The sequence below is a fragment of the Echinops telfairi genome, unplaced genomic scaffold (assembly GCF_000313985.2).
Source record: "Echinops telfairi isolate 266 unplaced genomic scaffold, ASM31398v2 ScPeMD7_2291;HRSCAF=2852, whole genome shotgun sequence".
Classification (NCBI taxonomy): domain Eukaryota; kingdom Metazoa; phylum Chordata; class Mammalia; order Afrosoricida; family Tenrecidae; genus Echinops; species Echinops telfairi.
This window is the reverse complement of record NW_022106189.1, coordinates 16,203,721-16,220,967: the sequence shown is the minus strand read 5'-3', so window position 1 is coordinate 16,220,967 and position 17,247 is coordinate 16,203,721. Positions and strand designations below refer to the sequence as shown.

Below are 17,247 nucleotides of genomic sequence, written 5' to 3'. Positions count from 1 at the left end.
CATGTATACCCCTAGATCATCCCCTCCCATTACTGTATTACCTATAGTACAACCCTTTACTGTGACATAGGTCTTTACCTGTAATTAGGGGGCTTGCATGTCCCCAAAAGATAAATAAGCCTTGGTTAGCAATAAATCTCTCTCCTGCCCTGTACCACCAAGAGGAGCTGAGGTGAGTGAGCATGCTACCATGAGATGTGTCTGACTCCTATATTCCATTCTCTCTTCTACTTCTCTTATTCTCTATGACTTTACTGTAATATTTACATATTATAGCTGTACAATTGCGCCTATGGGGTCTGTGATGATTTGTTAGGGGTTGGCTCCCCTGACACACAGGTTCATTTGTTAGTCCTAGGCTCATCTACTGACAGTTTCTGTGCTCAAGACTCGTTTAGCTAGACAAATATAAATCTGTCTCCTTTTGCTGCCTCAAACTTAATGGCACTAACTCTTCAAGCTTCACCTTTTTCTGTATTTCCTGATGTGATAATAACAGAAGCATAATTAAGAGCTACTTCCCAGCTGTACAATTTAGAAATGTAAATATAATCTTATACTCCTCCACTTTGTTCCTTCCCATATCTAATCTGTCATCAATTCCTAGAGATTCTACTAAAAAAAAAAATCATCTTATTGGGGGCTCTGACAGCTCTTATCACAATCCATACATACATCCATTGTGTCAAGCACATTTAAACATATGTTGTCATCTCATCATCATTTTCAAAACATTTTCTTTCCACTTGAGTCCTTGGTATCAGCTCATTTCCCCCTGTCCCTTCATGATCCCTTGATAATTTATAAATTATTATTTTTTTCATATCTTACATCGTCTGCTGTCTCCCTTCACCCAGTTTTCTGTTGTTCATCCCTCTGAGGGGTTATATGTCAATCATTGTTATAGATTCTCCCTTTCTCCCCCCATCTTTCCCCTACCCTCCTGGTATCACACTCTCATTATTGGTCTGGAGGGATTTATATGTCCTGGATTCCCTGTGTTGTGAGCTCTTATTTGTACCAGTGTACAATGCTCTGATCTAGCTGGATTTGTAAGGCAATTGGGGTCATGATAGTGGGGGGCAGGGGGAGCAGTAAAGAACTAAGGGAAGGTGTGGGTTTCATTGGTGCTATACTGCACCCTGATTGGCCTGTCTCTTCCTTGTGGCCCTTTTGTCTACAAAAGGAATTGTCTACAGATGGGTTTTGGGTTTCCACTACACCGTCATCTTCATTCACATCAATATGATTTTTTATTTTGGGTTTTTGATGCCTGATACCTGATCCCTTCAACACCTCATGATCACACAGGCTGGTGTGCTTCTTCCATATGGGCTTTGTTGCATCTCAGTTAGATGGCTGCTTGTTTATCTTCAAGCCTTTAAGACCCCAGATGCTATATCTTTTGATAGTCGGGCATCATCAGCTTTCTTCACCACACCGGCCTATGTAACCATTTTGTCTTCAGCAAGTGTCAGGGAAGGTGAGTATCACAGAATGCTGGGTTATTAGAACAAATTGTTCTTGCACTGCGGGAATACCTGAGTAGAGGCCCAATGTCTATCTGCTGTCTTACTACTTAACAAATAAATATATGTACATAGATGTATTTCCCTATCATTATATGTAAATGGATTTACATAAATCATATCATATTGTTTCTTGTTTAAAATCCTATACCTCCTCTTGTTTGGTGATCACGTCTACATTGTCTTTTTAAGGAATAAATGGAATTCTAACTTTGCCTCCAGCCTCATCTCTTATTTAGGCTTTATAAGTATGAAAATGTAACTTATTCTTTCTTTCTTTCTTTTTGAAAACTAGTTTTCCAAATACCATGATCTGGTTTTAAGTCTCCTGGTATTTGACACATTCTTCTCTCATATCACTAGACTGCCATTCTGTCTCATCTTACTATGTTGATAATTCCTTCTCATCCTTGAAAATCTTACTTTAATCAGTGCACCTCGGTTTCTTTTGCTGCTGCTTCTCTTTTCCATAACTTCTAAATAGTGTATCCCATGCTTCTTCTTTTAATATCTGTACTATCTTAACTTGCTCCTAATTCATATTCACATATTTTGTTGCAGAATACATGGCCTAACATAGGAGTGGTACTATGGTGCTTGTAGAAAATCTGCATAGTTCTTATTTGATGTGCCTCGTTAGAAAGAGCAATCTTCATGAAAAATAAAATGAGTTCAATACTTCTAAAATCTTCAACTCTCTAGGAACTTCTAAGTGTCAAAGTGTGTAAGCAGATATTTTTGAGGATACATTAACTGATAGGTCATTAGAATCATTAACATCGCCAGCTCTTGCAATTGATAGTTGCAAGGGAGTAACAAAAACTTCATGGTGAAGAAGTCTAGAAGTCACCACCTTGAACTAGTGATGAAAGTTATCACCACAAATGAAAGAGTAAATATATACCATATCTTTTCAAATATAATTCATGGCCTCATTTCTAGAATGTTCTTTTAAAAAATGTAAAACCTGAAGGTAATCATGAGGAGTATTGGACAACCCCATATAAAATAAACAAATGCTCAGGTCATGAAATAAAAGAAACCATGAATAGCATTCCAGATTAAAAGAAATATAACTAAATGTAACATGAGGTCCTGGACTGGACCCGGGACAACAATACACATACAAACACATATACACATTATCTTTTACTATAAAAGACATTACTGGAGACCAGAAGAACTAGATGGTGCAAGGAGGAGACGAGCCAGTCAGAGTGCAGTGTAGCAACAATGAAACAAACATACAACTTTCCTCTTGTTCCTAAATGCTTTCCCTCACCCCCACTATCATGATCCCAATTCTACCTAAGGAGCTGATGCCAGGGGGTTAAGTGGAGAGCAAATGTTTTGAGAATGATGGGGGTAACAAATGTACAAATGTGCTTTACACAACTGATGTATATATGGACTGTGATAACAGTTGTATAAGTCCCCAATAAAATAAATTTAAAAAAAATAGGTGTGTGGAAGAGACTGTCAGAGAAAGAGAGAAAACAGAGAGGGAATGAATAAAAACAATAAAACGTTAATGGTAAATGGTTATTAGTGGGAAATCTGATTCAAGCATATGCGAAATTTTTTTTTACTATTTTGAGGGTTGCTGAGGCTAAAAGATGGCTTTAGCATTCTCCTGTGGAGGGCTGTAGGCCTGAACCTCTGACATTGTGATTAGCAGTTCAATATTTCCCTGACAGTGCCACCGGGGCTCCTCTAGAGAGATTAATTACTTTTTTCCAATGCAGCTGTAAGTCTCTCGCTCTCTCTCTCTCTCTCTCTCTCTCTCTCTCTCTCTCTCACACACACACATACACACAATTGATAGAGAAAATACGCAATACTTTATATGCTGAAAAATCTTATTTCCTACTTATTTGTCACTTGATTTCTCCTCTGCTGAAAAAGCTTTCCTGAAGTTTTGTGATATTAACATGTCCGCATGCATGCTAACTTAAAAATACAAGCATTATTCACTAATTTGAATTATCACTGCTGCCTTTTAAAAGTATTTTTGCCCAAATGGAATTTGCAGAGAAAAAACTACTGTATGCATGCATGTAGTATTTATACACTGGTATTCAAACAGATCAATTTTTGAAGCTTAGGAATTAAATGAATAATACTTAGTAGAATCTAACATATAATAGCTCATTTATTAGTTTTTTCTTACGTCTGAGAAAAAATGTGCTCTTTGTGCTTGTCTCAATTTAAATCGTTTGATTTTTTGCTGAATCCTTTTATCTTTCAAAAGCTGCTCTTCTGTAGCCCATTCACAGTGAAGGTAGGAGCTAAAATTTCATAAAAAACAGTATGTTAAAATGATATAGAAAACCATGCTATGATTTTGAGACTTAATTTAATTACAATATCCAGTACAAGATACTATGTTCAACTTTATAAATAGGTAGTGTCATTTTACTTAATAGATTCCCATATAATTTAAAGATATATAATCATTGTATAATTTCATTCTCTAAGGACTGCAGTATAAAGGTCTGTCATTTTCCATGAGTCATCAGGGTAATAGCACAATGTGAGTTACTTTCTTTACTGCAAGAGTTTTGTTGTGATCAGTAAAATGGACTTGTTTTGAATCTAATTTTATTTAAACATTCTCTTTAACTGAAATTTATTTTAAAAAGTTGGAAAACATTTTAAAAAATGGATTTTTCCACAATTAACAATACCAATGAATTAATTCACTATGCTCAAGATTTAACATTTACGTCAAATCATCATATGATATAATAACCTTTGGTTAAGAAGGTTTTTAACAAAACACATAAAATGTGAAAAGCTAACAATACTACTAAAACAAACAATGCATATAATTGTAAAAGCAGATATTATGATAAAATTACTGCATTTTGATGTGGTTAGTGATTAATATTTTCTGAAAGAAAAAGGCATTCTATTTTGGCATGATGTTATTGAATACTTTTTCATCTTTAATTTTTTCCCACTCTTTTAATGATTTTTAAGCTCAAACAATAAGATTTAACATTTTATATAATACAGACCTAATTTTTAAGTAAATAGGGGAAAAAAGAAAAAAAAGCAATTTTAAGTAAATAGGGGAACTTTATATTGAAATAAACATATTGCTGTTACTTATTTTTTAACTCATATACTTACTAATTCTTATATTTTACAAAAAATTCTTCCATATCAATCATCACTCCAGAGGATATCTAAAAAATTAAAATCAATAATTATGACTCTTTAAATAAACCACGGAGTATAAATGGAACAGATAATGTACCATTACTTACTTCCTTTTTCACAGTTCTCGAAGATAATATTTTGTCCACAATTGCAGCATCTTCTTCACTGGGATTCTCCTAAGGGAAGATGTGAGAGAAAAACAAACAAAGCAAAAACATAATGGAGCACATTCAGAAAACTTGTTTTGTTGTTATCGTGTGTATTTATGAATATGCTAATCAAACAGTTATTTAGTGCATGTGCAAGGCAATCTGTTAAATTCCAGGAATACAAATAATGAAAAAACATAACAATATTGTTGCTACTGCCCTCATCATCATTTTTATTATCAAATAAGAGGGCTTCAAATTATTCATGGAAATGTGAAATTAAAAGATAAAGAATTTTTCTGTTGGAAAAAAATAAAATAAAAATGATCACAGAAAAAAAATTAAAGAGTTTTTTCAAATTAACTTTTAAAAGCCCCTAATGTAAGCACACTGTGTTTTTCATGTAATAGCAAACATGTAATCATTTTATAAATTAACTCTTTCAAGTTACTGCATAATTCACTCTTTGAAGCAATACTATAAGGTAAGTACTAACATCATCTGTATTAAATAGACGAGGAAACCAAGGCTAGAGAGGGTGAGTCCTTGCCCAAGGCCTCATTAAGCAGCAGACGAGTGGTTGGCTTACAATAAAATTAAGGAGAATTGAAATAATTTTTGAAGTAGAAAATTGTATATGAATAGGCATAAAAGTAGTAGCATTCAGGCTACTACTTTCAGAAAGTTAGAGAATTACGTTTTTAGAGATGAGACCAGAAAAGTCAGAAACTGTGCTCAGGCATTATTTTCAGAAAATAACTAGTAGTGTTTAGAATTGTAATATGATCACACTAATAATTTAGAAAAAATAAGCAGAAACTATATAGAGGTGGGAGGAGTTTCATATAATGTATATACTTGTGTATAAACCGAGTTTTTCAGCACATTTTTAAATGTAGTTTTTGTGGTAAAATGAGGTGCCTCAGCTGATATTCGGGTGGGCATATATGGTATGTTTATTTAAGAGGAAGAAAATTTGTTGACAAATTAGACAAAGTAAAGGAAAATGAGATGCTGGATCCTTAAGTTTCTCGTTTGGATTCCCATAATAAGAAGTCTAAGTTTTAGAAGGAAAGACAATGAAAGAATTTGTATTAGCTTAAAATGTTTTATAGTCACCATCTAAAATGTATCTTACCACAAATAGTTGTAAGGGCTGTTCACCAGGTAAAGAAACCGAATTCTTTTTTATTTTCATAGAACTTTTAACTGCTTCTTCACACTGTTTCCCTTCTGCTGCTTCTCCATACTTTTTTCTTTTAATTTGTCGATTTGATCTTCTTTTCTGTAATGAATCATAAGGATTAGATTTATATTACTTATTTGGAAGGAAAGATTTTAAAAACAATTATTCCCCAAATTGACAATTTTGTCAACAAACTTCAAAAATTTTATTCAGCTATCATTTTCTCATTTTTTTCTTTTAATAAACAGAAATTATGATTTCTCCTTTGCCACAACAGGTTTATAGTTGTCCTAGAACTTCACTTCCTAAAATTTTAAATAAAAAGATTAGGATTACTTTTATTACTTTCCTTTGATTAAAAAAAGTTTGTGTTATTGAACTATTGTACAGTTTGAGCGACATAGATTTTATTAGTAATATTCTATTGGTTTGAAATGACTGTCAAGAAGAATAAAGAGACAACTATTTTATTTAAGTACTTCACTGTTTAGGTAGCATATATTTTAAACTATTAAACACTTTCAATTTTTGTCTAAATATTAGGTGAATATTGGTTAAATAATTAACTTGGAGCACAAACCTAGAGGAATTAAATAATATATGTTATAAAACTGATTTTAAAACAGACTAAGCAAAATTAAATGATATAGTCTTTTAAAAGATACAAAAATAAGTATTAAGAATACCAAATAATTTGATTTGAAAGAGGAAACTAATTGTACTAGTTTTCTTTAAAAATAAAAAAAATTCCAGCATAAAATGAAAGTAAACGATTTCAAAACTATTTTATGCAGTAGCATTTTAAAATGATCTAAGTCATTTTAAGCCAGGAAATCAAATATACATGGTTTTACTTACCGCCCTAAATATCTTAATTTTTCCAGAAATTTTATGTTTTGAGAATTAAAAAGAAAAAAGTACTTATTTTTGCCACCAACACCCATCCCCCCAAATATCAGAAGTTGCCTTTAAACCCCCAATCACCTCACATTTACTGCCCCCACCCTCCCCCCCCACAACCAATCTCTTGGGTGGAAGCATCAGAGACATAGCTCTTTATTTGGTAAATTCAGCCCCTTCTTTTTAAAATCCATTCTCTTACATGCATTTAATACTCTCCCCACCCCTCACAAAATAGAATCAGCAAAATCACCCTACTAATCTATTGTTTTATGATAATGATTTATATATACGAGGTTTTAAATGAACTCTGATGCTAAGACAAATGTGGCTGAGTGCAGCAGTGTTAGAACAGATTGTTATTTGCAATCTGTGAGGTTCCTGCAGCTTTGAACAACCTGCCTCTACTTCTTTCTCTTAGTAGTGGGATAGTGAGAGACGGCAGGCACTAATATGATCAGTTCAGTCAATGTGGTAGACAAATCCATGCCTCACATAGAATGCAAACTCATAGAATTAGCTCTTGTAGCCATGATAACACTTATATTTTCAAAATTCAAGGTAACATTTGGTTAATATGGGAGACAGAAAAGTACCAGTACAAAAATTATAATAAAGGACTCATACAAATCCAATTTTCTCACATCTTTTATTGAGAATAGATACGGATTATTTATTGTCCTCAGGGTAAAGGAAGGAGTGTTCTTATGAAACTCTAAATTAACACTAGGACCAAAGAATGTTTAAAATTCTATCATACAGATCTAATGTTTAAGGACATTTTTAAATAGCCAATTTGTTATTCTACCAATAACATGAATGATCAATATACATAAATCTAAATAATGGTGTTTGAGAATAATACAGTACTTTTTAGAAGGCACTGTTAGACATTTTCAAATTATAATTACAGTCACTATGGCACGTATTAGTACTCTGAAACAAGTAGCCTATGAGACTCTCAAATTTATAAAAGTACATACTTAGAATGAAGGTCACTTATTGTAAACTGCTCCCTCATCTAACTCATTAAAGTCTATGAGTCATGAAACTAATAGTTGATTCTCTATCGAAACTAGATTCCACCAGTGTACATAGCCACAGAATAAGTAATGCCCAATAAGTGTCACTCTGAACAACTACCCTTTCTGTTGTGTAGCATCTCTACTAGTTTAAAAAGATAAAATCTGATTTGATGTCCATACTTTGACCAATGTATTTTTTTAGGTCATTTCTTTTATAATGGTATTCAAAGTGCAACTGAAAATAGTGAAAAACTCTCCATTCTAATTTCTTATTTCTAGCTTTTTTCTTATGTTTTAAGGCTTTATAAAATAAGCCCACAGAGGTCAGAAGCACTGTGCTTTTAAATGACTAATATTTCATAAGCATATCACTTATAATGATTCCAGTGTATTCTGCTACAGGAGGATTTTCATTAAATTTATGTCTCTCAATACAGTTATACTATTCACAAGTTCTTTAATAAGATTAAAATAACAATATTAAATACCATATCTACATCCTTAAAACTTAATTATTTTTCAAGCCTTCAGATCTGGAAAATCCATTGCTGTTGAATGTTGCATGGACCTCTTCACCATATATATTACAAAGCACCTAAGTATATCAATAATATGGTTTTACAATTGTTTACTATAAAATATATCTTTCCTTCTCCCTCTCTCTCTTTTGGTGTGTGTTAAAGCAAGGAAATAGGACAAAACAACCTAATGCTATACTAAAAGCATGGAAAAATATACATGTTAACCTATTCTATTGTTTGATTGTATGATATTTACATAGTGGAAAATGGCCAGCATTATTCTAGTAAAATTTAAACTAATTTTTCTCATGTGGAATAAGTTAACTTTATGTTTGCCTAAGTTAAAGATAACATATGAAGAAAAAGCCAGGCCATATAATATTAGGAGCTTTGGTCACTGCCCTTACCTCAACTCTTGCAGCAGCCCAGGAGCCTTGAGCCACTACTCTCCCATTGGATAAGGAGCTGCATAAGGAAGAAGAAAGGCCATTCAGGGGCTTTCTGGCCCCGTAATCCAACAAATGCCACCACCCCTTCGGCCTACTGTCATACTTTAATTATTAGAGATCAGAGGGTGGCCTGATTTATTATGACCTTCACTATCTAATTTTTTCTAACTTCACAGGATTGTTTTTGAAAATCCACCTATTAAAAAATAAAAGCAAAATGCAGACTATTTATGTTTAGGTGAGGACATTTTAAGTATAACTGGTTAACTTTTCTTTGATACAAGAATATCAAAGTAATTATCTCTAAGAATGATTTAATCCATTTGCCTTGTCATTTGTATGTGATTTAAAAAAATCAGTATTTCAATCATTAAGTTAACTCAAAGCACTCTACAAGTGCAAGATAAGATCAGTAGATACTTGGTCATGCTAAAAGTCATCTGGGATTTTGGTCTGTTACTTAAACTCTCTCAGGGGTTCAGTTTCATTATTTTAAAATTAGGGACTTGAAGAAGATAATGTTTCCTCCCAGGTGTAACATGGTAAACATGGTAATAATACTAGGACCATATTTTAATAATGCTGTCCTATAAATTCTACAGTAAAATAAAATAACTTTTAAAGACTAAACTAGTATATAATTATCCATAAGGCAATTTATACTACCTAAATAATTCTAACAGTGCTTCATTTCTCAGAAAAACTTTGAATACTCACTTGAGAGTCCTCATCTTTCAATACATGTTGTGGCTTCTGCTCGCTATCAGATATTTCATCTGAAGACTCATTTTTTCTTTTTTGTTTCTTACCCAATGTAATAATGAGTTTACTGTTTTGAGAGAGAAAGAGTAAACAATTAGAACTCTTCACATTTTTTCCATACTTTGGTCAAGTGAAAAAGGCCATGATAACTTTCTTCCACTTTATATTAACTGAATGTCCAACCAAAGTTATAATCAGCATAAAACTAATAGTATTTAAAAGCACAAACTCTTTCTTACAGAATGAATAGAAACTAACACTACAGTTAATATATTCCTGAGCATAGAACGACAGTCATGTCATTTTATCTGTTAGGCTTAGTATGAAAAAAATTCATGAGAAAAGTGTCAGGAGATATAACTATTTAATAAGAAGAATAATCCTTTTTTGTTGTTGCTGTCCTATAGATTTAGAATAAGGGTTTTTCCCCCTGCTACCTACCTCAGCTTAAATTCTAATTCCACTTATTGTTCTCAAATCACCATTAAAAGATTCTACTTCTGTTTACTCTGTAGCAGTTTTTTCCTTACTTAAAACTATTTAATAATTAGTTGTTCTTTCATTAACTCAGTTATGTTAATACTTATCTTAGCTGTACCATATATTCTAAAACCTGATTTTCTTATATTCACCACAGTATCTAGATGTCATTAATAATTATATTTGTATATACCATAGCAAGACATATAAACAGGTTTCCATCCCTGACTGAAAGTAAGAGTGTCCCTATCAAACCTTGGGAGAAAAATGAGGCTTTCTACTCCCATAAACAGTTACAGTCTCAGAAACTCACAGGGGCAGTTCTACCTTGTCCTACAGGCTCGCTATGAGTCGGCATCAAATTGATGGTGGTAGTTTGGTTTTGGTACCATACCTTACATAAGCTGAAATGGCATAAAGTATACATACAACTATTATTTGCTTATATGGTCAACAGTCCCAGTCCCTATCTTGAAAGTACTGCCGTCATTACTGTCAGAGTACTATCATGGCTAAAATGCTAAAGTAAACAGGAGCACAGGATGCAATATAAACATAAAGGAAGAAGTATTTAATTCCACTGTGGAATAAAAGAGGCTTTGCAGAAAAAGTTTGACATGTAACTTGAATGATGAGGATTTTAGTCAGTAGGGAAACAGGTGGTGCATGCCAGGAAGGGATAACCCAAATCCCCAATGCTATCTAATTAAATATGACTCTAGCGACCTTATATAAAGTTTCCAAGACTAAATTTGTCCAGAGCAAAGTATCACTTTTCTTCAGCAGAGTGGCTGGTAGCTTTAACTGATGTGCTGATCTTATGGTTAGCAGCCCAATGCCTAACCCACAGAGTTACCAGTGCTCCTTATTATATATGTTTTATAATCAACCAGGATATATACATGTTCCATACTCAAAAAGGTCTATCATTATATACTATATAGTTATACCTTCTCCCCAGTCATAACCCCTTTGGCCACAGAGAATATAGAAAGGTAGCAGTATGAAAGGAAGAGGAGTTTAGGAGGGGAGAAATTGAGAGTAGAAGGTAGACAGGATAACTATCACTGAAGGTATTATAAAGCATACAAAAAGTTAGCATTTTATCTTAAGGCCAGCTTTTAAGCTACACAATCTAAGAATTTACAAGGCGTCATCACTGGTCACAAATATTTTACTGAATGGGCACTGAAATATTTTCTCAGTATATATGGAAAAACGATAAAAATTTCAGAAGATGTAAAAATACTGAACAAGGGAAATATGACCAGAAGGAAGTAAATGTAGGGCAGACAAACCAGTTATCAAATAAACAACCATTTAGATGAGAGACGAAGAAGGGAAAATAAAAACAGTACAAGATGGAGGAAGAAGTGAACACGACTTTCAAAAAAACATCTTGAAACACAAGCAGGAAGACGAAAACAAGGACCGGAAAACCAAAAAAGACAAAAACCACAAAAAGGGATCCTGAACACGAGACAAGCCAAGACAGCAATAGGCAGCCGATCTCAAAAAATACAAGAAGAAAAAAAATATCTAGAAAAACAGTCCGGGCCAGATTAAACATAACCACATAATATAAATGAACGAAAAAAAAACAACACGTAAGAGGAGGAGAAGAAAACCAAAAAACAACGACTACGCTCGAAAACAAAGGCCAAAAAGAAACACGAACAAACAGGACAGACAAATCAACACAATGAACCCGACGCCCAAGCCAAACAAAGCAGAAACGGTGTAAATCAAAACAAAAGAGAATCTGACACGACACAACAAAAACCACACAAAACAAAAAAAACATGTGCAGATCAAAGGACGGAAATATCCAAAAAACAGGACCAAAGCAAGAAAAACAAAGCATTGCCAAACGTACATCAAAGAACCACTAGGCCCATAACCATCCCAATAAAGACCAGCACCAACCATTAACACACAACACCACCATCAACACAACTCACAACAGCAACACTACAAATGCAAGCACCACCCTAAACACCACCACACACAAACACAAACAACCAACACAAAAAACATAACCAACAAAACCACGACTACACCAAACAACACCATAATCAACAAAATAACATCCATCATCACCAGCACTATAAACAAGACCAACAAACCACAACCACCAAAACCAATAACAACACTAATATCAACACCAACACCCACAAACACAGAATCACCAGCAAAACAACAAAAAATACCTCAAAAATAAAAACCACCATCAACATAACACCATCACAACTACCACCCCAATGAGAAATATTACCACCACCACACATGGAACAACAAAACAAACAAAAACACAAAAACCATCAATACCAATCACAAAGCGACCAAAACCACCATCACCACCACCAAGAAAACCACAGCCAGCTACAAATACTACGACCACAATAACAACTCCCACAATAAAATGAAAACAAAACAAAGGACACTAAAGATATGAGCCACACACAGAAACAACAACTAAGAGATGAAACAATATCAAAGCACAAATTCACCAATTACAACCACCAACAACACCCCCAATATCATCACAAAAATGACCCCTAACACAAATACGAGCAAAAGGAAGAGCTCTGCAAATCCAAAGTGCACAAAAGTTATTCAGACCCCAAAGCACCACAGAGCCAAACCAATCTGGAGACTAAAAGAAAAACAAGGAAATAGCAGCCAGAGATGCGCGCAGATCAACAAAAATTGATAACATAACAAACGAAACCCCTAGGTGCCACACCCTCCTCTGCATCAGCTAAAAACTTCCGGAAATTCAATGACAAAAACCCCACAAATAAAACCATAAATGAATATAAAAAGAAACACATGGCGAAACCAACATCCAGACAAAAAATAAAACATACTAAAATGACAAGAAACACCGATCATAGGTCCCCGGTCAAAAACAAACGACCCTGAAAAGCAACCAAAATCCGGCCTTTAAAAAGGGAAGACACCCGAAAACAAAGGAGCAAAAGACTTTAAACCACAAAAAAAGAAAAAACACCTACCAAAACCGGGCAAAAAGAAAAAACAAGAGAAGCACTCACCAACTTAACACTCATCTCAAACCCAAAAGCACATGGTAAAATACACAGGATGTGAAATACTAAAAAGTCAAGTACTACTCTTGTCCACATATAGAACACATTAGAAAAAACAAACCAAGGCTCACACATAGTAGAAAGCAAATAGCTAGAAAAAGATACGTACAGTCATCAAAAAACAAAACAAACTGTGTAAAATAAAATGAGACCTAGTAACAAAAAAAAGAGCTCGAGCAGGAGGTTACAAAGACAACGACTAACCAAAAAGCAGCAGATTGAACCTACCAGCTCATCTGCAGAACAAAGAGGAGGAAATAAACACCAATAAAGAATAAAAGCCACAGAAACCCACAAGGTGGCAAAAAACTGGAAAAAAGAGAAACCAAGAGTCAAAGCTGCCTCAAGAGCAAAGAGTCTAGACTACTGATATGCAAATAAAATATCGGCAGCTCTGATGGTAAAGTAGACTACAATTAAGTCCCCCAAAAGAAAAACTAAAGGACAAAACCACCAAAAACTCCTCAAGAAAAAGAAAAGAATCTCGAAGCACAAAAAAAACCAAACCAAAAGAAATCAACAAACAGACTTCTACACTGACTTACAGGGCAAGCATAAAGCAAAACTCACCTGAAAACACCAACTCTGACAAAACCTGGAAATACGAACTTGAGTAAAAAAAAAACTAACCAACAAGGAAAAAATGCAATAAAATGAAAAATAAAACGACACAAAAAAAAAAAAACGTATTAAAGAAAAATTAACAAACAACATAAAATGGCAAAGACAACACACAGAATACTGAGAGAAAAAAGTGATACAAAAATTACCTACAAAACGACCCTAAAGACGAAAAGGTGAACAACTCCACTGACTTAAAAAAACAAAACATCAATAAGATACCAGAAAAAACAAAACTAAACTCAAAGAAATATGAAGGAAAGAAGTCATCATATGCACAATGACATAGCAAATAAAACAATCCAGCAATAAAGAAAACAAAAAATATAAAAAAACAAAATACCATCATCAAGACAAAAAGATTACAAGCTAAAACATAGGAAATAAGATCCACGATAGCCCCCCACCATCACACACTCCAAACTGAAAAAACCAGGAAAAAGGAGAAAATATATAGAATCACACAAAGTACAACAACAGAAAACGCAATACACCAAAGAGCCTGGAAAACATACCCCTGAAAGGAAAAAAGAGATAAAACCGGCAAACAAAGAGAGTAGCATCCAACACCACCCTGTACCATCCCGCAACACGCACAGAATCAAGACTACCATTATTGGGACGAAGAAAATAAAACCACACGAAGACTGCCACCGACAACTAGGATCTCAACCACACTACAGGCGCTGGCCTAGCCAGATAAGGAAGGAAGAACAGGGAAAATAACAGCAGAGCCACCCAAGGAGGACAAAAGAACAAAAAGAATGCAAACTAAGACAGAAGAGCAAGAATGCACCATAGATGGCATGAACAATCCAGCTAACCAAAAACCGAGGGATCCCAAAAGAACCACAGAGAGCAAAAAAGAAAACTACTCCTAGAAACAAATCAATAAGAAAACAAATTCCAGGACAAACCTAATAGACACAAGAGCACACTCCAAATGGAAACACGACGAGAGAAGAAGCAAAAAACCTCAACTTCAACCCACAAAGCAGCTCAAAGACCAAAAATACCGACCTGATGGCAGAAACCCCAAGGTATAACAGAGTAAAACACTGAAGACCATCACAATAACAAACACAGAGCAATCAAAACAACGGAAAGCAACTAAAGACAACAGAATTACACCAAGCCCAAAACCACAACAGCCAGCAAAAACCACACTAGGACCATAAAACCCACAGCATAACCATCAAAAAACAAAGGCACGGGGTTACATCAGTCCGAAAAGAAACTAACAAACTAGCATAAGAAGTAAGAAATAAGGTCAAAATAAAAAGAAAAAAGAAAAAAAACAATTGCAGGATACAAAGCCAGGACACAAATGAAGGACAGGAAATCCAATTCGATATCAAAAAAACCAACAAAAGCAGAAGAGCAAGCACAATGGAAAAGCACCAGATAAAAACAATGAGAGAAAAAAACAAGGGAACAAACACAAAGAAAAAAAAAACCCGCGAAAAAATGAAAAAACCAGACAAATCAAAAAACCCAAGGCCTATAACACACCAGGTAACCATGAGCAACGCTGGAATAAACAACAAACAAATACCAAGAAAACCAGCGATAAAAGAAAAAAGCAAAGCAAGACACAGGAACCCAAAAAACAATTATCTCAACACATGCAGACGACCCTTTCAAAGAGACCGGAAGGAGGCTAAAAGAAAATGACAAGAACATACAAAACAAAAAAAAAAAAGATAACTAAAACCAACAAACAGACCCCAAGAAATAAAGTATAAAAAAAAGAAACTGGAGCAAATGAAATATAAAGATTTATCAAGAGCCAGAAAAAAAAAAACAGTCAGTAAACTTACAAAAAGGAAACCACAAAATAATAAAACAGACAAACAAACCCACCACAAAAAAATTAACCCACAAAACAAAAAAAAGACACAATTACAACAAAACAAGCTTTTCCACAAACGAAAATCATTAAAACATACGAATCTACCCAATAAAAAAAAAAATAAAAAGACTGTATAAAGAAACTCCCAAAGAAAACGAAAAGAAAGGAAACCAAAAAAAAAAAACCAAAACAAAAAAAAAGAAAACAAACGTAGAGACACAAAAATAAACCGAAGTTTACACAACACCACAGTAATTCACAAAGAACACAAGCGTTAAATAGAAGACAAAGATCAAACAAAAAGAAAAAAACAGTGACAGGAAACAGACAAAAGACACAACAACAACAGCAAACCCACACAAACCAAAACTCAGCACCATAACATACAAAAAAAGACAACACAACACAACACAACCCGGCAAACCACCCAAAACTTGAACTCACCAGTTCTCAAGCCTCAACCCAAGCCTCCTCCTCCCCCTCTTCCTCCTCAAACTCCCCTTGCTCGTCGGCGGTGGCATCCTGGTACTGCTGGTACTCAGACACCAGGTCGTTCATGTTGCTCTCAGCCTCGGTGAACTCCATCTCGTCCATGCCCTCGCCCGTGTACCAGTGCAGGAAGGCCTTGCGCCGGAACATGGCCGTGAACTGCTCGGAGATGCGCTTGAACAGCTCCTGGATGGCCGTGCTGTTGCCGATGAAGGTAGCTGACATCTTGAGGCCGCGGGGCGGGATGTCACACACGGCCGTCTTGACGTTGTTGGGGATCCACTCCACAAAGTAGCTGCTGTTCTTGTTCTGCACGTTGAGCATCTGCTCGTCCACCTCCTTCATGGACATGCGGCCCCGGAAGATGGCGGCCACAGTCAGGTAACGCCCATGGCGGGGATCACAGGCGGCCATCATGTTCTTAGAGTCGAACATCTGCTGGGTGAGCTCGGGCACGGTCAGAGCACGGTACTGTTGGCTGCCACGGCTGGTGAGGGGGGCAAAGCCAGGCATGAAGAAGTGCAGCCGAGGGAAGGGCACCATATTCACAGCCAGTTTGCGGAGGTCTGCATTCAGCTGGCCAGGGAAACGCAGGCAGGTGGTGACCCCACTCATGGTGGCTGACACCAGGTGGTTGAGGTCTCCATATGTGGGGGTGGTCAGTTTAAGGGTACGGAAGCAAATGTCATAGAGGGCCTCATTGTCAATACAGTAGGTTTCATCCGTGTTCTCCACCAGCTGGTGGACAGACAGGGTGGCATTATAGGGCTCAACCACGGTATCTGACACCTTCGGGGAGGGCATGACGCTGAAGGTGTTCATGATGCGGTCGGGGTACTCCTCCCTGATCTTGCTGATGAGCAGCGTGCCCATCCCGGACCCTGTTCCGCCCCCCAGAGAGTGGGTCAACTGGAAACCCTGGAGACAGTCACAGCTCTCAGACTCTTTTCTGACTACGTCCAGAACGGAGTCCACCAGTTCTGCTCCCTCTGTGTAGTGGCCCTTTGCC

At 35.6% G+C, this 17,247-nt stretch overlaps 1 protein-coding gene and 1 pseudogene across 8 annotated transcripts in view; both read right to left on the bottom strand.

The window, feature by feature from the left end:
- Nucleotides 1–17,247, bottom strand: part of CHD9 (chromodomain helicase DNA binding protein 9) — a 179,771-nt gene that overhangs the window by 102,652 nt on the left and 59,872 nt on the right. For 7 of the 8 annotated variants that reach the window (XM_045293606.1, XM_030886607.2, XM_030886606.2 and 4 more), the window contains exons 3-7: nucleotides 9,642–9,753; nucleotides 5,982–6,128; nucleotides 4,802–4,870; nucleotides 4,665–4,720; nucleotides 3,700–3,817 (exon numbers count right to left, since the gene is read on the bottom strand). In XM_045293606.1, the coding sequence (XP_045149541.1) occupies nucleotides 3,700–3,817; nucleotides 4,665–4,720; nucleotides 4,802–4,870; nucleotides 5,982–6,128; nucleotides 9,642–9,753 (502 nt within the window). Of the gene's footprint in view, nucleotides 1–3,699; nucleotides 3,818–4,664; nucleotides 4,721–4,801; nucleotides 4,871–5,981; nucleotides 6,129–8,882; nucleotides 8,941–9,641; nucleotides 9,754–17,247 lie in introns of those variants that run through there. The other variant, XM_045293608.1, reaches the window with a different exon arrangement.
- Nucleotides 16,200–17,247, bottom strand: part of LOC105978805 — a 1,386-nt pseudogene continuing 338 nt past the window's right edge.